The sequence below is a fragment of the Cnephaeus nilssonii genome (genome assembly GCF_951640355.1).
Source record: "Cnephaeus nilssonii genome assembly, chromosome: 15".
Lineage (NCBI taxonomy): Eukaryota > Metazoa > Chordata > Mammalia > Chiroptera > Vespertilionidae > Cnephaeus > Cnephaeus nilssonii.
Genome location: NC_137086.1, coordinates 1,600,060 through 1,625,788, shown reverse-complemented (window position 1 = coordinate 1,625,788; position 25,729 = coordinate 1,600,060). Strand labels below are relative to the sequence as shown.

Genomic DNA, 25,729 nt, shown 5'->3' with positions numbered 1-25,729 from the left:
GCACAGCGGCAGTGGTGGGAGCCTCTCCTGCCTCTGCGGCAGCACTAAGGATGTCCAACTGACAGCTTAGGCCCGCTAAGCCGTCAGTCGGACATCCCCCCAGGGCTCCCGGACTGCGAGAGGGCAGAGGCCAGGCTGAGGGGACCCCCCCCCCCAATGCACGAATTTCGTGCAGCGGGCCTCTAGTTAAATAATAACAGAACTTATTGTTCTTTTATGTTCAGTCGTTTTCTTCACTTGGTGTGGGCTTAGTGTGAGCTGTTACTGAGCTTCGCCTTCTGTGTTGGGGGGCCCAGGACGGGGTGCGGGGTGGGGGACAGATGTGAGCAGCGCCTGATGCCTGGAGTGGACTGTTCCTCCGAGACCGTTAGAGGTCCGTCACACACGCGTCCTTTGTGCTCACACCGGGCCGCCCAGGAGTGTGTGTTCTGCCGGGGGAAAGCACACGTGCACTTCAGAAGCGACTGGAGGAAGCAGCACGTGGGGTTCCGCCAGCCAATCAGGACGTGTTGTCGGGTCAGGCTGCCGGTTCCTTCGGGGACAGAAAACTTCCGCTGAAACTGCTGTCCTTGCCGATGGAGCGTTGTCTGCCCTCTGAAAGCTCCCACCCTGATTTCCATCCGAGCGCGTCAAGCTCTGTGACCTCCTAATGTTCGAGGACATTTCCAAAAATGACGTTTTTAATTGAAATATGTCTTAAGGACAAAAGAGGTGTATCGCCTACATTCAGAGAATAGTGCTTTTTTCATTCTGTGAAAAGAACACTTGACAAAGAAATGTTTTAGGAAGTATTTTTATTATACAAGGAAAACAGTGTAGTGAGTTTTTGTAGGGGAATTTTGTTCAAGTGAATAGAGAATATTGATATTGGAGGCATAATGAGGTGGGGAGACTGTTTGCCGCTCACTTACCGCCCTGTAGCCCTCAGCCCGCGGCGGGCTCGCTGTCCATGGACGGGCTGGTTCAGGGTGACTTTGAGATGCCCCCCTTCTTTTCTTTAAGAAATAGATGTGTCTTATATCCCTACTAATACTCAATCCCTACTAATACTCAATAATGTTTTGTAGGTACTTTAAGGAAGAGAAAATACAATGTAGTAAAAATCTTGGAGAATTCATGAAGAACTTGACTCAAAAGAACTAAATTTAAGATGATTTGAATGAAAAACTATGGGAAGAGAGTTTGATCAACACACTGAAAGCCGTGTTGGAGTTTGTTAGAATCGTATCGATGACTGTTCCTAGTTAACCGGAGCTGAGTTCTTTGATGCCATTGTTTGTCCTTTAAATAAGAAAGTTTTATTTACAGCAGACAGAAAGCAGCAGTATATAATTGATATTCATTTATTTTATTAAAGAAATCTGACTTGGTAAAAACAATCAGAAAATAGTGCTTTTAACGCGAGTAGTAAAATTTTTTTAATCCATAAAAAGCTCATTTACTTTATAGCAGTTTGATGACACAGCTGCGTGCTTTATTCGCCGAAAAAGAAATCGTTGGCTCTTAGTGTTCGGTGAAATCGCTTTGTTAAATTATTTTCTAAATTGTTCAACTTTTAACAAATGACATTTGATATAACACTGAAAAGCAATTTCAGCTAATTAAGTAGATCCCTCTATAAACCATTGGAACATTAAGATGACATACTGTTCATTCAAGATTATTTTAATTGGTACAATTATTGTAATTTCCTTGCAATTATGTGTTGAGCTAAAAGCTTTTGTCTAGATCATTTGAGGGGTGTTTTTTTTGTTAACATATATTTAGTAAGAAGAAAGGGAGTAAAATTAAAACTGTAGATTAAGATCTTCTGTCTACTTTTTATTATAGTGTTTTAGACAGCCACTGAAATATTTTAGTTATAAAACTTTCTCATATTTTCTAGAAAGCAATGATAGAGGTTTTGAAAAGATCAATTTTAAGCGTTTTCATGAAGATAATGTTTGAAATTTTTGTTTTGACACTGCTTAAGACGCCTTACTCAGGATGCTGTGGTCAGAATGATTTTGTGATAAGGATGATGCCAACCTTTATTTTGATACTGCATATTCATTTTTAAAAACGATCAGATGCATTCTGAGAGAGCCTGAGGATGGTAGCCATCTTTCATTTCATTGAAATAGCTATTTGTTGAACAGACATTATAGAAACCTTTATATTAAATTCAGTATCTTTACTTATTTATTTATTTATTTTTTTTGTTAATCCTCACCTGGGGATATTTTTTCCATTGACTTTTCAGGGAGAGTGGAAGGGAGAGAGGGAGAGGAAGAGAGGGGGAGGGGGGAGGGAGAGAGAGAGCGGGGGGGGGGGGAGGGGGGAGAGAGGGAGAGAGAGAGAGAATCAGTTGCCTCCCACATACCCCAACCGGGGCCAGGAATCAAATCTGCAGCCCTTTGGTGCTCAGGCTGGGCTCCAGCCACTGAGCGACGCCAGCCGGGAGTTTGGTATTTTTAAATTATTCAAGTAGTGCTATTTCTATACTTGAAGATATTTTTACAACAAAACATCACATCATGATATTTCTGTCCGATACTCAGCAGAGTTCTCCTAAGCTTAACTTTATCGCTTCTCGGCATCTCACGCCTCGCAGCTCTCACTCACCACCTCCTGTTCCCTCGTGTTCCGGGCGACTGTTACTTGACCCCCAGCCCCCGAATGTGGCCCCAGTTATGCACCAGTTTGCTTCTTTGCATGTGGACTTACAGTATGAACTTGAACAGCATGAAACATTGGACGCTAGTTGTTTAGATTTGTGAAAAGTTCTCTCCTTTAGCACAAAGTATATCCTTTGTGCTGACGGTTTCCCCTGCATTTAGGTTTGAGACACTAAATATTCATTCCCAGCACGGCGTCCCGGTGCCGTTGGTGTTCTGTGCGTCGTTTAGAATGGGAGCGCAGTTCTGCCTCCGGGAGGCGGCGTGCCTCCCTGTAGGTGTTCGTGTTGTCAGCACGTGGCGCTCACTAAATTGCTGCCTTGTGTGTAATTACTGGCTCCATCTTTACTCTGAAAGCACACTTGCCCTTAACGTATTTATAGTGCACACACTGTATTCCAGAGTTCCATGCTTTATCAATATCGTTATCTTTTTATAAAGAGGGCCTGGTCCTTGCAAAACCATGAATGTGTCCTGTAGCTGCAGTAGGTTTCGGATGGGGAGCGTAGAAACTCAGCTGTGATGTCTCCCCGGAAACAGCTGGCGCATCTGCCTGCTTCAGCCTTCACGCCGTTTTTATGGGTGCCAAGTGCCTGTCATTCTTTCCTAGGTCGCTTTTCAATCGCTTTTCTTCCGCTTTTCAGAGGGCAAAATTGATTTTTAAAATATATTCTCATTTAAACTTGTCACGATGCCATTTTTAGTATTTAATGCTAATGTAGAACAAAGGAAGGATTTTAAATGCTCCAAAGAGTATGCTTCTAACTTCAGCATGGAAAACTCAAGTACATTAACTAAGGCAGTTTGAAAACAGAAATAGCAAAATCAGTTTCTCTAACATATATATTTTAATGGGTAAAAAGTCATTACCCTTGCAGACGCATGCTTACATTTTAAAAATAAATCTCATTGAAGAATTCAAATTCACCAAAACATTAAATGTGCTTCAGAGATCAGGTAGAGGCTGATTTCCCCTGAACAGATGCTTTTCAGCGGAGGCTTGTGATCTTGGCATTTCAAGTAAAAGTATTTTTATATTGTTCCCAACTGAGAGCAAACCAAAGTCACTACAACAAAAACAGGCGTCCTCAAACTACGGCCCGCGGGCCACATGTGGGTGTTTTTTCCGTTTTGTTTTTTTACTTCAAAATAAGATATGTGCAGTGTGCATAGGAATTTGTTCATAGTTTTTTTTTTTAAACTATAGTCCGGGCCTCCAACGGTCTGAGGGACAGTGAACTGGGCCCCTGTTTAAAAAGTTTGAGGACCCCTGAAGGCAAGGTGAGGTGCTGATGTCAAGCCCGCTGAGTGGCCTGTTAGCAATATCCACGAAATCCACAAGGTGGCAGTGTTCCCCCAGAAACAGCCAAGACCTGGTGCCTTTTGCTCTCCCTCTCACAGCAGAGACCAGGGAACACTGAGTTTAATGAGTATTTCCAACTCTCAAGTTCAGTTTCCGTTTCTAGTTCTTTTTCAGATGGCTCCGCAGGACGCTGATAAACCCTGAGAATCATGATTGCAGGCAGACGAATAGTCGCCTGACCCTAGATCTTTTTAAAGCTCAGCTGTGCCCCTTTCTTCTGAAACCCTTTTCAGTTAGCGTTTGGGAAAAGGATGGAGATGAAAAACGGAGGTTTTTATTGGTCTTACAAATTTGTATTTACACTTAAAAGATATTAAATCCTACGCATTGTAGGATTGGGTCCTGTGCTTAGTGAACGTTAGGTCTTTAAGATGGCCTGTGGAATGGAGGGTTTGCTTTAGGCTGAGATATTCCTGGGCAGGCTTTGAGGTCCGTGCCCCATTCTCTGCCCGGTTCTCGGCGTTGTATTGCCGAGCATTTGCTTTCTCTGGATGATTAATGTAACACTCCAAGACTTCTTAAAGGAGCAGCACCGTGAACACTCATCGCTTGGCAGCCCCTTGTGGTACTGTTAGCGCCGCCCAAGCCGCTGTGGAAGCGGGTCCTGCCTCTTCCGTTGGGGTGTCTACACCATGGTGTGAGCCTCGCTGAGCTGTGAGGGCGGCTCTGCCTTCTCGGGGGGGCACTGCTTCCAGGCGAGGGGCTCGGAAGCCTCTTTACTGGTCTCCCGTCACTAGCCTGGGCGATGGGTTGTTCCATCTGAATCGCTACTCTCTGAGCTCTTGCCAGGAGTGAGGGCCGCCTCAGGCTCTGGTCCCCACTGGAGACCTTTCAAAGGAAATCTTTTGCAGAATCCCAACAAAGAAAGCATAATGAATATAAATGAGTCGATGCAATTCTAACGCTTCCGAATAAATCCAGTTAGTGAGGAAAATGAGCTGTTCGCAGTGTGTCACGCCGCAGCGTGTGTGTGCCTTGCAATCCTTTGTGGGCTGGACACCCAGCGCTTTGTGCCCCGCGTGGCCTGGTGGCGTGGGACCAGGGAGCCCTCACCTCACAGCGGCGGGTGTTCTCGGCTCATCCGATCCAGACGCTGGAAAGCTTAGCGGGGGCTTTGCTTCCCAGGCGAACCATCGGTGCAGCCGTGGAGACGCTCCGGGAATTCTCAGTCCGAGTGCTGGGCCTGCGTCTCCACGGCCGGTCCCCGGGCCGCTCATCGTGCGTTTCTCACGGGTTACTGTCTGCGCTCTGGCACGTACGGGTGGGGTGCTTGCTGGCATAACCTTGTGAACAAAAAAGCGTCCGTCTGGATTAAAGAAAAACGATAAAGGACTTGATGTATGCACACGAGGATGGAGGAGAAACGTCCCTACGTCTGAAGGAGAAAAAAGGCGGTAAAAAGCCAGGCCACCTGGCAGCATGGGCTCATGTTAGTCCTCTCAGCGCCTTACACTCGAGTGGTGACAGTCTGTTTCATTACGTGCATATTTCCTATTTCTCAGTTACAGTCGGCACTCGGTATTACTTTACGTTAGTTTCAGGTGCTCAGCGTGACAGCGACAGTGACAGTTATGTGATTTGCAGAATGGCCCCTCCCGTGCGTCTAGTGCCCCCCCCCCCCCCCGGCGCTGCGCAGTTCCTGTCACTTTGTGGACTGTGTCCCCAGCTGCACTCGACATGCCTCTGACTGTCGTGTAACTGCTTAGCTCTGCAGTGATTTCTGTGGCCACCTGGACAGCGCTTTCACGGTCTGCGTTATTTAACCCTGGTCAGACCGTCCTTAAACACGTGAGTCAAACACATCACGTGCTTGAAATCAGAAACACACCGAAGGCGAGGGCGGCGTGGTGCCCTGTGCGCAGTGCTGGGCTGTGGCCCAGGGTCTTTCTGCCGCAGCTTCGTGGCCGTGGCCGTGGCCGTGGGCATCGTGAGGATGCTGCCGCTGTGCACATGCAGCCTGAGGAGCTGCCCACGCGCAGGAACCTCACTGTTTCCTCTCGCAGGTGCGGCCGCCGACTGCAGCTCTGCCCCCGCGGCGTCCCCGCCCGCAGGGGTGGCGGTCGCTGCGTTACTGCTTCCGCAGCGGCGGCGGGCGGCGTCTCTGACCCCCTCACGCGCTCCTACATGCATGCAGGCGCCCAGGGACCGCTATCCAGGTGCTGGCGTATGGATCTTTGGAGTGATTACAGCTGATGGGGTGCTGCTGCGTGGGCAGGGCTCGGAGGGACGTTTCCGGCTGTGAACGCCTGCCCAGAGAAGAAGGAATACCTGCAGAGCCTTGGGGAACTAGGAAAAGAAGAGGAAATGTGAAAACAGTTCCAATCCCGTACAGAAATGAACTCGCAACGAACCTCGTACGCTTTCCCGAGTCCAAGGCTTTCTCTCTAAGAAAGGATCGCTGAATGAAAATGACCGTACAAGGCTGAGCGCACTGGGGACAGCACGTTTGCTGTGTCGTTGTCACTCCGCCGGTGCCCCGGAGGCAGGAGGCAGCTGGCCTTCTGCGCTCGGCGCCGCGGATGCGATGGCGGGCCAGCCCCGCTCGTCCCAGCTCCGCTGGGAGTGATGGGGTTTACAGTCTGCGGGGCCGTGGTCAGGGAATGAACCCACGAATGGCTAGAGCGTCCCGCGTGGTGCGTGGTGTGGAGCCTGCGCTGAGGGCTGTCACGGGAGCCCGGGCTCGGCAGCAGCCCTGCGGGTGGCGCCAGGCGACAGAGGACGCGCAGGCAGAACTGCTGGGGACGGAGAGGCAGCCGCTCCCGCCTGGAGTTCCTGGTTGTCTTTCACAGGTGGCCGTGGGCGTAGCAAGGATGGCGGTCATCTTCTGACCCTGACCCTTGGCCACAGTGCCACGTGGCTGTCGTCTGCCGTCCCATCCGTCTCCCGGACCCCAGGGGTGCTCTGTGCTGAGAGCTTAACACACGGGCGGTCACCCTCGGGGTCTGAGAGCCATTCAGTCTCCCTGTGGCTCGAGGCGGCCGGTTCGCTGCCTGAGGCCCACGGTGCCCGTCACTGTCCCGAGAGGTGCCGTCAGCGTGTGCTGCGCGCTCCTTCCTTCCTGTTTTCCTGGCCCACGTCCTGCCTGTCAAAGGCAGTCCCATTCGCACCCCCTCGTTTCTTTACTACTTTGTAACTGTGCCACCTGTTTTTTTCTTTAAAAAGATGTTAATGGCAGCAAAGTATGTAACGTGATTTATTTTTATGTAGAATTTGCCTTCCTAATGGTGACATTAGTGGCCTTTTTCATTTCTTTCTTGTTTGAAGAATCTCAAAGAACATTCCGACGACTAAGGACGTGGAGCCGCTGCTGGAGATAGACGGGGACATCAGGAACTTTGAGGTGTTCTTGGCTTCTCGGACGCCCGTGCTGGTGGCTCGCGACGTGAAGACCTTCCTGCCCTGCACCGTGAACCTGGACCCCAAGCTGCGGGAGATCATCGCCGGTGGGTGCCAGCCACGACTCCCGTGTTCCTTCTCGGCAGCCCTCAGAAATGTCCCATTGTTAATAGCTCTGTGAGTTCCTCCTGCTCCGTGAAGACCCAGGAACGCTGAACCCCATCTCCGTGGGAGGACGGTGCCCGGAGCGGGGTCCCGGGGCAGGGAAGAAAGTGCTGCTCGTTAGCCCACGTTCTGTGCTCCCCCGCCCCGCCCCTGGCTTGGGAACCATCCTGTTCACGTGGGGCCCCCCGGGGTCGTCGCTGTGCTGTCTGTCTGTCTCCCCTCTTCTGTCCCTAGGGGCTCCCCCGCAGGAGACAGAGCCTTCGGCCTGAGCGCGGGGACGCGGGAGGGCAGGGCCAGCACGTTGTGGGGTGGTGTAAGTTGTGCGGAGGCCCCACGTGTACAGATGCGCACACAGCCTCCGTGGAAACGCACGGCCTTTGCGACCGGGCCCCGGCCCGCCCCGAGTCTCCAGGGCTGATGGGCAGAGAGCCTGGGCCCACGCTCTGCCCTGGACCTGCTCGGGGGCTGAGGGCCGTGGTGGTGAGAGGTGGGCGCGTGCGCTTCCCAGGGTCTCCACGGGCCCGTGCTCATCCCGCTGGGCAAGAGGGCAGCCCGGCGCTGACTCGTAGGAACGGCAGGGCGGCACCGCCGGCGCCGTGACGAGGCCGAGGGAGAGGTTCTAGGACTGGCGAGCGTCCAGGTGTGGGCGGGGCTCCTCCCGGGGTCTGAGCGGCCCCCGGGGTCTGAGTGTCTGCTTCCCCCGCGCAGGCGGAACCATTTCCTTCCTTTTCAGTCCTCACGCGAGGATACCTGTAGGGAGAGTGAAGAGAGAGGGAAAGACAGAGAGGAACATCGATGTGAGCGAGACACATTGATCGGTTGCCTCTTGTACGAGCCCAGACCAGGGCCCAGGCTGGGGGGGAGCCTGCAGCCAAGGTACGTGCCCTTGACCGGAATCGAACCTGGGACCCTTGGGTCCGCAGGCCGACGCTCTACCCACTGGGCCAATGAAGGAGCAGGTGCTGGCCGCACTGACCACTAACGTCCGCTCTCTTCCTTCTGGGACCGCTTACCTTCCAGATGTCCGCGCCGCCAGAGAGCAGATTAACATCGGGGGCCTCGCCTATCCCCCGCTGCCCTTACACGAAGGTGCCCCCCGGCCAGCGTCCGGCTACAGCCAGGCCCCGTCCGTCTGCTCCTCGTCCACCTCCTTCAACGGCCCCTTCGCCGGGGGCATGGTGTCCCCCCAGCCGCACAGCAGCTACTACAGCGGGATGACGGGGCCCCAGCACCCCTTCTACAACAGGGTGAGCAGGGGGGGAGCCCCACCTTCAGGACTGGTCCGGGATAGCACACGTGTTCTGCTGAGGGAGGCTGTGATCATTTGGAAACTGTACTCTAGCTTTAAAATTGGGGAAAAGTTAAGTTTAAATGTAATAAATACGATATTTTAAACTTAGCAGAACGTTGCACTTTAGCAGGTCCCAGCGTCAGCGGAGTCTGAGTGTTTGGGAGGCTCGGTGCTTTCCCAGCCTGGAAGGAAGGGAGCCCGCGGGGGCATGGGGCTGCCGAGCGCCTGCCCGCGCTGTGCTCACAGCCAGAGCCGGGCTTGTTCCATGCATGTGACTCACATGGGCCGGAAGCAGTGCAGACGTAAGCTGCTGCAGCGGTTCAGTGCCCGTACTTAGTGTGCAGTGTAGCTTTTACACGGAGACAGTCACGGGAATGCTGCGAGTGGGACTAGACGCCGTGGCCGAATCAGCGCCTCAGCCGCTCTAGTCTCATTTCAGGTCGCCTCGGGCACGGTGACCGTGACTCCGTGGAGCATGGGAGTCTCCTGTGGAGAGATGGGAGCACAGCCGAGTGCCTGGTGCCCGGCCCTGCCACGTTAGCTCTGCTGTCTCCCGCGTCAGTCTGATTCAGAGACACAGGCTGGTCTGGAAGCCCGTGCGTGGCCACACGAAGCCCACGTGAGCGAGGAAGAGAGGGGTTAGGACCAGCATTTAAATTAAGTTTTTGGTTTGTTAAAGCGTTGGCCACGTGAGTCATTAGCCGCACCATCCTAGGCTGCTCGGAACGCGGGGCCGAAGGGGGTGCCCGCTGCCCGCTTCGGCACGCTCAGCAGGGCAGTGCAGGGTAACTTCGGGGCCCAGCTGCTGAGGTGGAGTTAGTCGGCTCCGCTGACCATTTGAGGACAGTTGAACTTTTGAGACGATGAAGTTATTTTTCAAAAATTTACCAAACCATCCAGGCTGAGACCTCGTGTTCACCGATTTCACATGAATAACAATCATGTGATACTTTAATAACATTTTATTATTTTTAAAACATTTAAAATTCTCTCATGGTTTTAGGTCTAGTTACTTTTTTGTAGTTATTTGAGGTTTTCAATCAGAAAGTAAAAGCAGAATAATTTTCTTAAAATGGCAGGAGTGGAAAAGGAGTTATTAGTGTAATGAAGCTTGGGGAACCCTAGTCTTTGCCTTTGCCCATACAGTCTGACGGCCTGTTACCAAGCAGCTTGTTACGGAGAAAGGCTGTGGCTACAGCTCTGCCTGAACAGTGGCTTCGCCTCTGAAGATCCGCTTGCTTAGAGCTAGCGAGACCCCAGGGTCTTCGGCCAGCAGCTAGGCCTGGCGTCCGCGGAGGCTGTGTTCACACAGTCCACACTATTTTGGTCTTACTTCAGGCTAACCTTTTTTAATTTTTTTTTCTTGGTAAAGGATAGTTTTCTATTAAGATTCCATTCTGCTTTTTTATAAGAGATTGTGTTAATATTTATAAATCATTTAGAACCTAACACTTGGTAGTTAGCTCATAAAATTATTAATATAAAGAGAAACTCGCGTGTCACATTATAAGGTGTAAGACTTTAGTTGCTTAAAAAAAAAGCTTTTAGTAAATCAACAGTGTAACAATTTAATATGTCAAGTTTGGGGTTTGTATCTGATAGAATGTGAGAAAGGCTTTTTTCTTTTGTTTTGTCACTTGCATTAAAGTCTGCATTTTGTTGTTTAGTTTCATTTGATAAGTCTCATTGTCCTTTGATTTCCGTGATTGTTTATCCCACTCTTTTGTTGCATGTTTTCTCCATAGCCATTCTTTGCCCCATACCTTTACACGCCACGGTATTACCCTGGCGGTTCCCAACATCTCATCTCACGTCCAACAGTAAAATCGAATTTGTCCAGAGATCAAAGCAATGGCCTAGTAAGTATAAAAAGGGGTAACTAAAGTATTAATCTACTAAGAACCATCTAGAACATTGAGTTGGGTTATTTCCTTTCTGTAGAAAGAGAATGCAACTTACTTTATAACCAGTTTCAGGAAACCTAAGCTCTTACTAACGTAAAGTGTATTTGTTTTTGTTGACTCTGTGGAAGGGACTGACCGGCAGCCTCGTGGGTGAATGTTGAGATGCTGACAGCCAGCGTGTCTGCTTATCATGCAGCATTTATTACCAAACTTACACAGGCCTTACTTCTGCTGATTTCTGATGTCTTTTTAAAGGACATGCATAGGTGGTATCTGTATATATGTTAGCCCTTTTGTATAAAAATTAGGTGATATATGGAAAGAACATGTTAAGCTTAATGGCGGAAATTAAATAGGATAAGGAAATCATTCAAATATAGTTACTTTTTAATCTAATCCAAAGAAGTCTATTTATGCCTAACATTAGGTGTTTCTGATGAGCCAGTTTGTTAAATAATTGTAAAAAGGAAGTCCCTGTGAATATGTTGTTATAAATCGGGAGGCAGAGATGTAGGACTCGGCCTTCATGCAGACGTGAAGTGCTGTCACTGAAGGGACCCTGAGTCCCCCAGGCCCGGTGTTTGTGATCTAACGCCATGTTCGTTCTCTCCCAGCTCGCCCTCACATGCTCTGTTCTGTGTTGCTAGGAGGTTATCAAGGAGGACGCTGCTGAGGGGCTCCCCTCGCCCACCAGCCCCTCGAGGGTAATGGCGTGTGTGTGGCGTGGCACCGCCTCGCTCGGCCGCGGCACTAACAGCATCCGCGTGTGGCCGCCTGCGGGGCAGCTGCGCTCCTGACCGTGCGCTGGAGTGACTGAGCAGCCGCGTGCGGTGCCCGTGTCCTCCCGCTCCCCTGGCCGGGCCGGGAGGGGCGGTGCCTCGGGGGCGGTGCTGGCTCTCTCGAGCCTCCACATGGAGAATGTTTTTGAAAATAGTCCGCCCCTCCCACCCTCCCCCCCCCGAGGCTGCAAAAGGAAAAAGCCATGCCGAGCGCGAGGGCGAAGGCCGGGCGTGTCTCAGTGGCTCCCTCCCGCCTGGTTCCGCACTGTGGAGCCTCGTGTACACGGAGCCCGGTACTTACAGAGCGGCCTCCGGACGCACACAGCTGCCCAGCCCGGGGGAGCATGCAGCGCCCCCCCCTTACAGGGGTCCAAACCCACACAGCAACCAACGAGCAGGAGGCCGCGGTGTGTCTTCATTGCTCAGGCTTTACGCTTACAGAAGTGCGTTTACTGCGCTGAGCCTTAGAAGCTTCCTTCACCTCGGCTCCTTACAGACCTCATGCCCATGCGGAGAGGACCCCGGAGTCTGGAGCTGCCTCAGCGGTCCGTGGCGCCGGCTGCACGGGCTCCAGCACCACCCCGAGCTTACCTCGGGGTTTCACCGGAGACATGCATTTGGGAAGACCGTGGGTTTTTCTTCAATTCTGAGTTAATGTTCGTAAGAGAGAGAAAGGGAACCGTTTTGGTGTTTTCATTGAGGGGTTGGTGATTCTTTACAAACCACTGACATTTTAGCTGAAGCGTTTGGGCGGTAGACACAGGAGCGGGAGACACAGGGAGCCCCATCGTCCCGCTCGGTGCTGGAGGAGCCTGTCGCCGTGTCACTGCCGGGGCCTCCGGTGCGAGGGCCACGTGACCGCAGGGCCGCTCTCTGGGCAAGCCCTCCCCCACCGGATGGAAGGCAGACACTGAGGCTTTGGTGGCCGTGCAGCCCTGCGGACAGCTGTCCCCGAGCTGGCGAGGTGAACAGACGCGGGTTAGTGCCTGCAGGTCCTCGGGGCCCGGGAGGCGGCAGGGAGTGCCGGGTTCCGGGGAAGCTGCTGAGCTTGTCCGGAGAGGAGCCAGGGACAGGGTCGGGCCTTCCGAGTGGGCGAGGCCCCTGTGCAGTGAAATAACCCGTTTGCTGCTTTTCTCACGTTAAAGTAACTGTGACCTGCTTAGTGAATAACAGATACTCACCGAGCTGCTCTGCTTTTAAGAATTAACAGTGACAATGGCCTGTAGAATGTGTGTGTAGCCTAGTCGCAGTAGACACGCGTTCACAGCCGACCTAAGAGCAGTGGTGGAAATGTGGGAGGCAGCCATCGGGGGACTGTCTGGGCCTGCACGCTGAGCCAGTGTAGACGCAGCGGCCGTGAAGAGGGTCAGCCTTGTGGCCCCGTGGCTTCCGGTCCTGTGGGGACACTTTCTGATGGAGCCCCTCTCTGCTCGCTCAGCTGTCCCTCAAGCGGAGCACTGGGTGACAGGAGCTGCGGACGGGTGACACATTGTCATTACAGACACCGGGAGAGCAGACGGTCAGGAGCCAGCCGGGCACGGCCTGTGCAGCCAGGGCGGCCCGGCGCGCACAGGGCAGGCCCTCGGGAGGCCGTGGTTCTCAGCCCGGTCACTGCCGAGGGCGGGCCTTGTGAGGTGAACTCAGGAGGCCAGGGGCTCGCAGCGGTGGGTGTAGGAGGCCCGTTTCTCCCCACGGAAGCGGAGAAGCCCTTCAGCCCGAGAGATGGCCATTAAAACCAGGCTCCCGCTGTGAAACCAGGGAAGCGAGGAACCTGCCCCCCCCCCCCCCCCCCGCTTTCCTTTCAGGGTCCTCGGGATTCGTGCCACGGCAAGTCCTGCCCGCGGTTCGAGGGCCACCCAGGACTCGTCTGGGAGGCTCACCCCCACTGTGCAGGCGGGGAGCGCCCCGGGGGGCGGGGGGGGGGACCACGTGGCCCACCCCCAGGCCGGCTGCCTTCGCTGCTCCTGCGCGGCCTGGCTCGGCGGGGTCCGGTCTGGACGTGAAGCAGGCCCTGTGGTGGGCGCTCTGCCTGGACAGACCACTCGGCCTCTCAGCGGCTCCGCCTCTGTCTGGGCCGCACCCCTGCCCCCCAGGTCCCTGCCCCCCAGGTCCCTGCCCGCCAGGTCCCTGCCCCCCAGGTCCCTGCCCGCCAGGTCCCTGCCCCCCAGGTCCCTGCCCCCCAGGTCCCTGCCCCCAGGTCCCTGCCCGCCTGGCGCAGCCGCGGGCGCTGTGAGGCTCCGTCATCGCTCTCCCGCCCACAGCGAGCTGTTGCGGCGCTTTCCAGACTCGGAGGGAAAGCTGGTCGGAGGCCTGGCTCTGCGGAGCCCGTTTCTGGCGCGGCCCGTGTCTGCGGTGCTCCTGTGGCCGCAGAGATGTCAGGCGGCTGTCCCGCAGCGTCTGGCAGGCTCCGTGGTGCTCGTGTGCTCCACGGCTTTAACATGTCGCATGTGCTCCACATGCTTTAACACGGGGAAGCTCTCCCTGGGCTTTGCCTGTGCTCCCGGTCAGCCCGCCCCGCCTGGGAGGGGGCCTCGATGGCTCTGCCTGCCCCCCCCGGGGCTCCTCGGGCCCGTGTGGGGGTCTCGGGGTACTCTGCGGGGCCTGTGGTCAGCGTTCCTCAGGCCTCTGCTCTGGTGGCAGCTGGGTCTCCCAGAGCCGCGTTTCCCACAGGAAGGATGGCAGCGTTTCTTGACCCTGTCTGTCCTCCTCCCTCGGTGTCGCATCGCGGGCCCCTGACGCCCTGCGATGGTTCCCTGCTCGGCCCTGGACTGGGCACCTGCCAGGCCCTCTGGGCGGTGAGTGGCTCTGAGCCGGGGTGGAGGCTGCAGGGAGCGGCTGTCGGGACCACGCGTCCCTCTTTCCAGCCTCCGCCAGCTTCCTCCGGGCCCCCCTCCACCCGTGGAAAGGCATGGGGCCGCTGGTCAGCTTGAGGGACAGCAGTGGGTGTGGAGAACTCCAGAGCGGCCGGTGCACGCCTCCATCCTGAAGGGATGAAAGCGAAGGCCTGGCTTTCATGGACATGCAGTCAGCGCCCAAGAGGCCAGTGAAAAGCGATGGGGCTCAGCCGCGGGCAGCTTCCGTTTCCACCACTGGCTTAGACCTTGCGACGTGTCGAGCGAGTGCATGTCCCACTGACGTTGTCTCTCGTTGCCAGGCGCGGCCTTGGACGGGACCGTCACAGACGCCGTGGGTAAGGCGGGCGCCGCTCCTCAGCTAATGGACTGAGATGTTGTCACGGAAATAGGATGATGTAGTGATGACATGGTTGACGTTTTAGAGGACCGTTAAAAGTAAATACAAAACCATATTCATGGCAGCTGTTCATTACTTCGTTTTTTAAAACTTTGTCCTTAAAACGCGGTGCTGAGCCCGTCCGTCACTTGGAGCTGATGCTTCTCTCTCACGTAAGGGAGAGGAGGGGACATTTTCCAACCGGGCGAACCGGCAGTAGCCTTCTTCTGCTCGGGGTCTTTGTGGCAAACTTGTCCCTCAGCACCGCTCTTGGTCGTTTCCTAGTCTCCCGGACACACGCAGTCTCTGTAGAGAGCCCTTAGAACAAGGTTGATACCAAACCAAACCGGTCCCCACGGGTGTGGGTGACGGCGGCCTCAGAGGCAGACACCTCCGCGCCGCTGCCATCACCGGGGAGTCAGGGCTGTCGGCTCTGGGTGGTTGTGACCCTTTTAAGAACCTTTACCATAACCCTCATCAGGACAGAAAACAACTCCGGCCACGTGTCTGGTTGGAAGGAGTTTTAAACACTCCATCGTCGCCATGGCAGTGCGGCTCCGTTGGTGGAGCAGTGACCAGTGCACCAGAGGTCACGGTTCGCTTCCTGCTCGGGGCACACGCCAGGCTGCGGGCTCGATCCCCCGTAGGGGGCGTGCAGGAGGCAGCCAGCTGATGTTCCTCTCTCACCGAGGTTTCTCTCTGTGTCTCCCTTTCAGAAAAAGCAACAAATGAATAAACAGCACAAACTAGCGAACAGATACGGAGCGCGGCAGGGTGGTCACTGGAGGGGAGGGGCGGGAGACCTGGGAGTGCGGGGTCCAGCGCCTGTGACGGGGGCCTGGGCTTCGGGGCTGAGCACACGGTAGAGCAGACAGATGTCTTACTGTGAAGTGGCACATCTGGAATTTCTAGAAGCTGGTGGTCAGCTTACAGAAAGCACTGGCGTTTCCCTCGGAGGTGGTGGGGTGACCGAGCGCCGGCCGTGCGCCTCCAGGCTGGGCCTGTCCAGAGACGTGAAGACTGAGTTATCGACACAGCAGTGTTTTGCTGTTAGTATTTTGAAGCAATTGAACCGCAGACTGTGTAGCATGTGGCGCATTTTCAATGTAAACTTGAATCAGAAACAAACTGAATAATGTGCTTGGTACAGTGTGTTCCAAGTCTTCAGTACCCACGCCTGTGGCCTGTCTCCTGCTTGTCACCTGCGGGGACGCCCCGGCCACAGGAATCCCCCCTCTGGGCAGCTGGTCGGGTCCCCTGGCGCTCACGGGACAGAGGTGCTGTGCGCGGCTCTAGTCAGGCCGCAGGGGAAGACGCGTGCTCGGGCTTACAGCTGTGCCGCGCTGGCGGGCGGCGTGGGCGCGGGAGAGCGGGCGGTCGGGACCTGCTCGGTCAGGTGCCGATGGGGAGGCAGAGGAAAGAGCTGCGTGTCCGGAGGGGAGGACCGTGTCGTCCTTGTAGGAGGAGGCCGAAGGCAGAGGACGGAGCAGGTGGAAGATCAGCCTCTGCTGGCGGGTCTGTCTGCGCTTTTGGTGCTCATCGCTGCTTCAGGCGCTTCAGAACTAGAGCGAGGGAGATAGACCCGCTGTGATGGGGTTCCGGTCCAAGTCTACCACGAACTAGCCATTCATCCCGTGACTCTGGGCCTCAGTGTCCATGTCTGGAACACGGAGGCTCCTGTGCAGTCGACCACAGGCAAATCTTTCTGTCATGGATGTTCTAAGTAAATACCAGAATGACTGTCATTTTGGCTCTTCTTTGAAAGGAGACCACGTTGTCGTGGGTTGTGTTTACTTTACGTGTGAAGAGGAACCTGCTTTATGGTTACGTGGCATCGAACAGCGTAGGGGAAGTCTAGACCCTGGAGATGACCCAGGTCTGACACTGCTAAGCTGGTCTGTGAGGCAGGGAAGCCGCTGGCTCCCTCTGAGACCACCCCACGGGCTCCCTGCTTTATACCTGGGCTCAGCCATTGCCCAGACGCTTCAGAGCTGCCCCTTCGGGGCCGGCCCGGGCGTGTCCGCAGGCCGCTCTCCTCCCCCAGAGGGTTTGCGCAGGCCTGTGGGCGCTGGGAACGCTGCTGTGAGGACTAGGGTGGCGGAACCTGCTCCCACCGCACTCCTCGCTTGTCCTGTATTGAAAACACGTGATTGTTAACCCGAGTGCTGCACAGTGTGTCTCCCTGAGCCTTCCGGTCTGTGACCGCCTCTCTGACCTCCTGTTCACACGTGTGTTCTTCGCCTGTTCCAGGGCTCGGGCCCGGCCCCCGGCGCAGGGGCGCTGAGCGCGATGACCGTGGACGCCGTGTGCGAGCGGCTGAAGCAGATCGAGGGGCTGGAGCCGAGCATGCTGCCGCAGTACTGCGCCACCATCCGCAAGGTGAGGCCGCCTGGGGGGGAACGGGGAGCAGGCCTGTGCACACAGCACTGCACCACCGTCCGCAAGGTGAGGCCCGTCTGCGCGGAGGGTGGGGGGGACGGGGAACAGGCCCGGTCCCTGAAGGGGTGGTGTCACAGAGCGAGGACGCTGGAAACGCTCGCGGCCTGCGGTGCTGGGCGCACACTCGGGCGGTGTCAGGTGGCCACGTCTCCTGGTCCCCGGCTGTCTGTGCTGCGGGTGAGTGCACTTCACCCACTAGTGACCCAGAGCCCGTCACTCTCCCTCCGTCCTGTCCCCAGGCGAACATCAACGGCCGCGTGCTGGCGCAGTGCAACATCGACGAGCTGAAGAAGGAGATGAACATGAACTTCGGAGACTGGCATCTCTTTAGGAGCACAGTAAGGTCCTGGGGACTCCGGCGTCGTGGGAAGCAGGGCCAGGACGTGGGGGTCTAGACGAGGCCGTGTCTGTGGCTTCTTAAAAAGCACAGAGAATGCATTGGGCGCACCTGCCACTGCGTGTCCGTTAGGCAGGGCACACGCAGCACGTGATGGCCGCGGCCTCCGGCCTTGCCCCTGGGAGAGGCCCCCTCCCCCTTCCCCTCGGCCGGCCTCTGGTCCGGCCCTAAAGCCCAGGCCGGGGCTGTCCTGTCGGGCCTGTGCGCCCCTCACAGCGAGAGTCCTACGTCTCCTCAGGAAACACTGCATTCTGTGTCTGACCGCCCTCCACCCATTCAGTCCTCACTCCCAGCGTCCCCCGGGACATGTGTCCTTGCCTGCCTCCGGCCAGGGCTCCGGCCAGCAGGCTCAGCAGAGCCCCGGCCCTTGCTGCTCCCTCAGCCATTTCCCACCCGCTGATCCCCTGGTCCTGAGGCTCGGACTGGGCCCCATGCTCCCTGGGATCCTGATCACAACTGCTTTCTCGGCAGGAGCGCCGCCCAGCCCTGCCCCCCACACTCCCAGCTGCGTTTTGTTTTGTCCTTCAGTTAAACTAAAATAATCACATAACGGTCAGATGTGAGCATGACATGCATATGATTGTGCCCATTCCTCCTCTTCGTGTGCACATGAAGGTGAGCAGGGACAGCACACACACACTGAAGGGTGAGCGGGGACAGCACACACACACTGAAGGGTGAGCGGGGACAGCACACACACACTGAAGGGTGAGCGGGGACAGCACACACTCACTGAAGGGTGAGCGGGGACAGCACACACACACTGAAGGGTGAGCGGGGACAGCACACACACACTGAAGGGTGAGCGGGGACAGCACACACACACTGAAGGGTGAGCGGGGACAGCACACACACACTGAAGGGTGAGCGGGGACAGCACACACACACTGAAGGGTGAGCGGGGACAGCACACACACACTGAAGGGTGAGCGGGGACAGCACACACACACTGAAGGGTGAGCGGGGACAGCACACACTCACTGAAGGGTGAGCGGGGACAGCACACACACACTGAAGGGTGAGCGGGGACAGCACACACACACTGAAGGGTGAGCGGGGACAGCACACACTCACTGAAGGGTGAGCGGGGACAGCACACACTCACTGAAGGGTGAGCGGGGACAGCACACACTCACTGAAGGGTGAGCGGGGACAGCACACACACACTGAAGGGTGAGCGGGGACAGCACACACACACTGAAGGGTGAGCGGGGACAGCACACACACACTGAAGGGTGAGCGGGGACAGCACACACACACTGAAGGGTGAGCGGGGACAGCACACACTCACTGAAGGGTGAGCGGGGACAGCACACACTCACTGAAGGGTGAGCGGGGACAGCACACACTGAAGGGTGAGCGGGGACAGCACACACACACTGAAGGGTGAGCGGGGACAGCACACACACACTGAAGGGTGAGCGGGGACAGCACACACTCACTGAAGGGTGAGCGGGGACAGCACACACACACTGAAGGGTGAGCGGGGACAGCACACACACACTGAAGGGTGAGCGGGGACAGCACACACACACTGAAGGGTGAGCGGGGACAGCACACACTCACTGAAGGGTGAGCGGGGACAGCACACACACACTGAAGGGTGAGCGGGGACAGCACACACTCAGGGACATGCACTTGCTGAGTGTGCTGCTCATCTCCAGGAGGATAACCTGGTTTTCTTTCTAAGAATCTCTGATGCTTCTGCCCTGCGGCCTGTCGGGGCGGGGGGGGGGGGGGGGGGCAGGTGAGCGGTGCTTCTCCTGTGAAGGTTCTGGAAAGGGATGTGCTCTAAGGGGCGCTTCTCCTGAAGGTGCTGGACCTGAGGAGCGCCGAGCACCAGGTGGCCGCGGAGGACCTGCGCCTGCTCAACGAGAACAACAGCGGCCCCGCGCCCCCGGGGGAGCCGGCGCGCAGGCCCCCCCACGAGCTGCCGCACACCGAGCTCTCGGGCCAGGCCCCCTACACCCTCAACTTCAGCTTCGAGGAGCTGAACACGCTGGGCCTGGACGAGGGCGCCCCGCGGCACAGCAACCTCAGCTGGCAGGTATGCTCCCTGTCACACGGGACCGAGGAGGGCGGGCGGGGGCCATGGTCAGCTGATCGGGGTCTGGGGTCCTGAGCATCTCCCTCAGAACCACTCCTCCTGAGGGAGGAGCCGAGGGAGGAGCACGGTGGCTGGTGGCGGGACCGGGCGAGCGCAGACCGGAAGGCGGGGGGTGGGGACGCGGCCTGGCTGCGGGTTCCGTGTCAGAGAGCTGCCGCCGCCTGCTGCCTGAGTGCCGTGTCTCTCCTCTCCGTCTGTTCTTTGCGCCTCCTCTATGAGCTTCTCTGGGCTCAAAGGAAGTCCGACCCTAACTCTTCACCTTGGAGCCCGGCCCGTGGGGCTCAGTGGTTGGGCGTCGTCCTGTGGACCAAGAGGTTGTGGGTTCGATTCCTGATCAGGGCACAGGCCTCGGTTGTGGCCTCGATCCCGTGTGGGGCGCCCAGGAGGCAGCCGATCCATGATTCTCTCTCACCACTGGTGTTTCTCTCTCTCCCTCAACCTTTCTCTCTCTGAAATCAATGAAAGCACGTTCTTGGGTGAGGGTTTAAAAGAATAAAACAGATAAGTAAATAACCTTCACGTTGGAAACCAGTCCTTTAAAAATATTTTATTTCTGTTGACAAGACCGCCTGCTGGCTCAGGCTCCCACTCCCGCTGTGGCAGCTCCGGCCCCCCCCACCCCATAACCCCTCCTCCCCCCCCCCCCCGTCCGAGCTGCAGGCCCTTTAAGGCTTTTCCTTTTTTTTTTTTTTTTTTGCATTTTGAGTATATTTTACTCTGAATTGGAATTTGACAGAAACATTATGTCTTACAAGTTGAGAAAGGTGTTTTTTTTTTTAACATACATTGAAGATATGAGTATTTTGTTTTTGAGATATATCTCTAATCTTCTCTTTTCAAAGGGGAATTTTTACATTTTATCAATGAAGTTGGCTTTTTCAAAAAAAAGTTAAAAATTTGAAGTTTTGAAATAAGTGTTAAGGTTACTTGTTAATACAACCTTTAATTTATACTTTAACATATTAAAATAATTTTATTAAAATTTGTATAAAGTTTCCTATTAACAGGAAAATTACCCATAGTTCACAGCTTTTGTTAAACTCTCACGCAGAATTCTTTTTAAAAGAATTTGGTGTGTTGAGGACTTTGAAATTCTTAGAGTACACATATATTTCCTAAGCTGGTGTTTATTATGCCCCTCCTTTTTTTAAGGTGGAGAGTTTTGTGGTTTTTTAAAATATATTTTTTTGTTAATTTCAGAGAGGAAGGGAGAGGGAGAGAGAGAACCATGGATCGGCTGCCTCCTGCACACCCCACACTGGGATCGAGCCCGCAACCCGGGCCTGTGCCCCGACCGGGAATCGGACCGTGACCTTCTGGTTCCTAGGTCGCCACTCAACCACTGAGTCCTGCGGGCTGGGCTGCCCCCCCCCCCTTTTTGCTCCCCTGAATGCTCACGTCATTTTTCTCTGCATTCACAGTCGCAAACGCGCAGAACGCCCAGCCTCTCGAGCCTCAACTCCCAGGACTCCAGCATCGAGATCTCCAAGCTGACGGACAAGGTGCAGGCCGAGTACCGAGACGCCTATAGGGAGTACATTGCGCAGATGTCGCAGTTAGAAGGGGGGCCGGGCTCCGCAGCCGTCAGTGGCAGGTCCTCCCCTCACAGCACATGCTACATGGGGCCCAGCTCCTCGGGGGGCTCCCTCCACTCCGCCCTGGAGCCGGAGAAGGCCAAGGACGGCGAGCCGAAGCCGGAGGACGGGCGGAAGCCGTTCCTGATGAAGAGGGCCGACGTCCTCGATTACTCCTCGTCCGGGGTCTCCACCAGCGACGCCTCCCCGCTGGACCCCATCACTGAGGAGGACGAGAAGTCCGACCAGTCCGCCAGCAAGCTCCTCCCGGGCAGGAAGTCCTCCGAGAGGCCCAGCCTCTTCCAGACGGACCTGAAGCTCAAGGGCGGGGGCCTGCGCTACCAGAAGCTTCCCAGCGACGAGGACGAGTCTGGCCCGGAAGAGTCCGACAACACGCCCCTGCTCCGCGACGACAAGGACAGGAAGGCCGAGGGCCGGGCGGAGAGGGCGCCCCGGTCCCCGGAGCGCGGCGCCGAGCCCATCCGCACCTTCATCAAGGCCAAGGAGTACCTGTCGGACGCCCTGCTCGACAAGAAGGACTCGTCCGACTCGGGCGTGCGCTCCAGCGAGAGCTCGCCCAACCACTCGCTGCACAACGAGGCGGGCGACGCGCGGCTGGAGAAGGCCAACCTCATCGAGCTGGAGGAGGACGGCCCGGCGCCGCGGGGGCTGCCGCGCAGCCTGAGCGGCCTGCCGGACCCCGGCCTCGCCCGCATGTCCATCTGCTCCGAGGACAAGCAGAGCCCGTCCGAGTGCAGCCTGATGGCCAGCAGCCCCGAGGAGGGCTGGCCCGCCTGCCCCAAGGCCTTCAACCTCAACCGCACGCCCAGCACCGTGACCCTCAACAACAACAGCGCCCCGGCCAGCAGGGCCAACCAGAGCCTCGACGAGAGGGAGGGGCCCCGGGACACGGCCCCGGTGCTCCTGCGGCCCAGCCCCAGCTCCACGGCCCTGCAGAACGAAAACCTGAGGAGCCTGGCGCCCAAGCGGGGCCCGCGGGCCAGCTACGCCCGGCTCTCCAAGGAGTCCTCTGAGCTCTTGGCCGTGGCCGCTGCCGACAGCACCGGCTTCGGGGAGGAGAGGGAGAGCATCCTTTAGGGACCCCCGCAGGTGGCGCCCCGAGGCCGTGACAGAGCTGACGGGGTTGTAGGGCGAGGGCACCCTTTCATTCCCATAAGCGCGCGGGGCCGTGGGGGGGGACACGCTCACACAGCAGGAATTAGCTTTCACACTCACTGCTGTTTTAACTTCCATTGGCACAGACCCCATAGAAACGCTTGAGACCATCTGAGGATAAGGATCGGTCAGGTATCTTACATATAAAGGCTGTGATTTGCCAAAGAAAACAGCCCCTCAGACCGCTCACCGATGCTGAGGGGAGGCTCGGTGTGAGATGAGCCAGAGCCCAGGTCGCTTTTAGGGGTAAAAGATAAGGACTGACAGGTATGGAGTAGCCTGGAGACGAGGCAGATTGAGAACTAGCGCAGAGGCCGTGTAAGTAGTCAGATTGCTTATCAAAGGGTTTTTAACTTTAAGTGGGAAATACATGATAAAAGGGTTTTAAAACTGATGAGAAAGTGGGTCCAAAGCCCCAGAGTCGCGCCTCAGGGGCTGCGGTGTGGCCTGTAGGGCGGGGCCGTGACCTCCCCACGACCTGGGCGCTCTTCTCTCCGGTCTCGGACCGGCTTCCGGCAGGCCACCGGCCTGGGACCGCCTGTCTGCTCGGTAACTAAATCATGTGCCCAGCGTCCCCCCTCCGTGCCTAGCAATGAGGGGAGCCCTGACTCGCGGGAGAAGAGGCGCTCTCAGAAGTATCCGTGGACTGAGAGGAGGAGGGAACAGTGTGTCAGGTAGTCCGTGACATTGAGGTAGAACTGCACGTGGCCTCCCGTACCGGGCGGAGCTGAGCGCCTTCATCTTCTAAATCAGCATGTTAACTTGGGGGGGGGGAGAGGGGGCGGGTCCTAAGAAGGAAGTTTTTTAAAAAGTCGAACAACATACAAAGAAGGGTGACAAGAGGGCGAAGCTGGTGTGGCTGTGGCCTCCCGGCTGTGGGCGAGGAGGTTCCGTGGGTGGGAGGCCCCGCCAGGCGTGGGGATTTCTAACTCACGTAGATGAATTCTTGCAGCGTGGCGATCTCGAGATGTTAGATGTGATTGTAGAGTGTGAGTACCTAGATCCAGTGTCACAGTGTGATGGTTCCACTTCACGACCTTCATTCATGTGCGATAAGTTGTTAGCTTGACCAAACATTGTGCAGTGTAGTTGCTGTTTGGGGTCTCCCTGCCTGAGGCTCAAGTGTCTAACTTTTTCATAGCGTGTTGTTTTGCACGACCCTAACCATGTTCTAACCAGTCGGGAGAGGCAGGACGTACGACCTCGGATACTGAAACGCTAGCTTTAGGGTTTCTGTGTGTGTGAGCGTGCAGTGCTGTGTAGTCAGTAATTGTCTCCGAGGGGCACGCAGGGTGTCGATGCTGCTTGTGAAGCGCGCACTGTGGTACTCGGTGTACAAAAAACTAGAACAATAAAGAGATTGCATGCGATTCGGCTCGGAGTTTTTATTCATACGGCGATGATGGTGCTCGTGCTGTGCTGGTTTCTTCACGTGTCCGGAGCCTGTTAGGGGCGTCCAGGCTCAGGGCGCAGCCGTGCCCCGGCAGCTCTGAGCCGCCACCGGCCCCGGATCTCAGTCCGGCCCAGCGCGCGGAGCTCTCGGCAGCCGGGCCGGCGGCAGCTCGGGGCCGTGCGTCTGTCGCTGCGAGAAGTCGGTTGTCCAGGTCCTGGGGCCATCGGTTATTGGATGAACTCTCTGGAAGTTTGCTTCTCCACACTGTCACAGAAGTCAACAAACCAGTCACACCATCACCCATGGAATCTGCAAGTCTGTGTGTGTGTGTGTGTGTGTGTGTGTGTTTATAATGTGTGGCTTGGCCTGGTTCCCACATGTGCAAATCTGCGCTAGGCCGGGGGAAATGGTAGGAAAGAACTCCGGTGCCCTGATCTTGCCAGTCCTTCCGCCTGCAGCGTCAGTTTACATGTGTGTAAACCGCCTCACCTGCGCTGGAGCCAGGTGGTCTGTTCCCGTGGCACCGCAGTGAGCCAGGCCGCTCCCTGGGGCGTGTGGGCGGCGCCCGGAGGGACCAGGAGGGCCCCCAGCTGCTGTGGCTCTTGGCCGGCGCCTTCCCGGAGCCGAGCGTCCAGGACCCCTCGGAGCGGAGCGCGGCCTCCTTACGCGGGAGCGTGTGTGGTGTGTGTCACCTCCGTGAGCTTCCGCAGTGACAGTAATTTAAGTGCCCAGCCTGGTACGTGTAGAACCTTGTTTGCTGAAGTCCTCATCTTCCATGGGCCTCTCTTCAGACTGCGTGCCACAGCACTGCGGTAAAATCTATTTTAATCATCTTTTCCTTGCCAACACCATTAGAAAAAGAGTTTTTGAATGAAATTAAATATTTTTCCTTCTGGCTAAAAAACTAAAAATAGTTTTAATACTATATAATCTTTGGTAATACCAGGAATTCTCAGCCTATTTACAAGTTTCCCAGAGTTGAAAGCCCTGAATTCCTGGATAACTGACTAAATCAGCATAACTCCCAGGAAAAGCGAGGGCTAGGGGGCGCTGTTCCTTTACCGCAGGGATCAGTGGCTTAGAGGGAATGAGCCCGGGGCAGGGCAAGTGCAATCAGATCCACTCCTGGCAAAGGCCCCGGGCCCTCCTGCTGTCCAGGCTCGGGCTGCGGGCAGCGGGCAGTGGGCAGCAGGGGAGAGACAGGCGGGCATTTTTGCTCAGGGTGGGGTGGCTAAATGAAATGATTGCACCTTTAATTCCCCGGCTGTGGTGCCCCTACTCTCCCCTACCTCCGCATTGCAAGTAGGGACCATCATCACGCAAATGAACTGGTTAACTCAGCTCTGCTGCCCGGGGCCTCGTTAACTCATCTCAACCAGAAAGAAATCTCTCTGTACCATGGGCCACACTGGATGGACTCATGGCTCATCACTTCCGAAAGGTTGAGGATCCCTGGTTGAGGCTGATGAGCTAGAGATGGAATTGAGAATCCTATCTAATAATCTAATAAAGAGGGAATATGCTAATTGACCATCACTCCGTCACAAAGATGGCTGCACCCACAGCTGAGGCCAAGTTCCCATAAGAAGCCTTAAGGAGCAATCAGCAGGGACCTGAGGCTACACCCTCCCCCGCCCCCGTGGGGCTTGACAGGGGACCTCAGGCCACATCCCCCAACTGCAGGGCTTGACAAGGGACCTCAGGCCATGCCCCCCGCCTGGCGGGGCTTGACGGGGGACCTCAAGGTGAGCTTCCCGTCCTGGTGCTGGGCTAGGGGACCTCAGGCTGCTCCCCCCACCCCAGCACCAGGCCGGGGGACCTCAGTCCATGCCCCCTACCCTGGCATCAGGCGGGGGGACCTCAGACTGCACCCCTGCCTGGCAGGGCTTGATGGGGGACCTCAAGGCACACCCCCTG

General features: G+C 56.2%; 1 protein-coding gene across 2 annotated transcripts in view; it reads left to right on the top strand.

Moving 5' to 3' along the window:
- KIDINS220 (kinase D interacting substrate 220) overlaps positions 1-23,787 on the top strand; it is a 56,993-nt gene extending 33,206 nt beyond the window's left edge. The window contains exons 23-30 of one of the 2 annotated variants that reach the window (XM_079792070.1): positions 7,285-7,463; positions 8,542-8,768; positions 10,558-10,671; positions 14,650-14,685; positions 16,977-17,105; positions 17,405-17,503; positions 19,376-19,609; positions 21,091-23,787. In XM_079792070.1, the coding sequence (XP_079648196.1) occupies positions 7,285-7,463; positions 8,542-8,768; positions 10,558-10,671; positions 14,650-14,685; positions 16,977-17,105; positions 17,405-17,503; positions 19,376-19,609; positions 21,091-22,341 (2,269 nt within the window). In that variant the 3' untranslated portion in view covers positions 22,342-23,787. The remainder of the gene's footprint in view (positions 1-7,284; positions 7,464-8,541; positions 8,769-10,557; positions 10,672-14,649; positions 14,686-16,976; positions 17,106-17,404; positions 17,504-19,375; positions 19,610-21,090) is intronic. The other variant, XM_079792071.1, reaches the window with a different exon arrangement.
- The last annotated feature ends 1,942 nt before the right edge of the window (positions 23,788-25,729 follow it).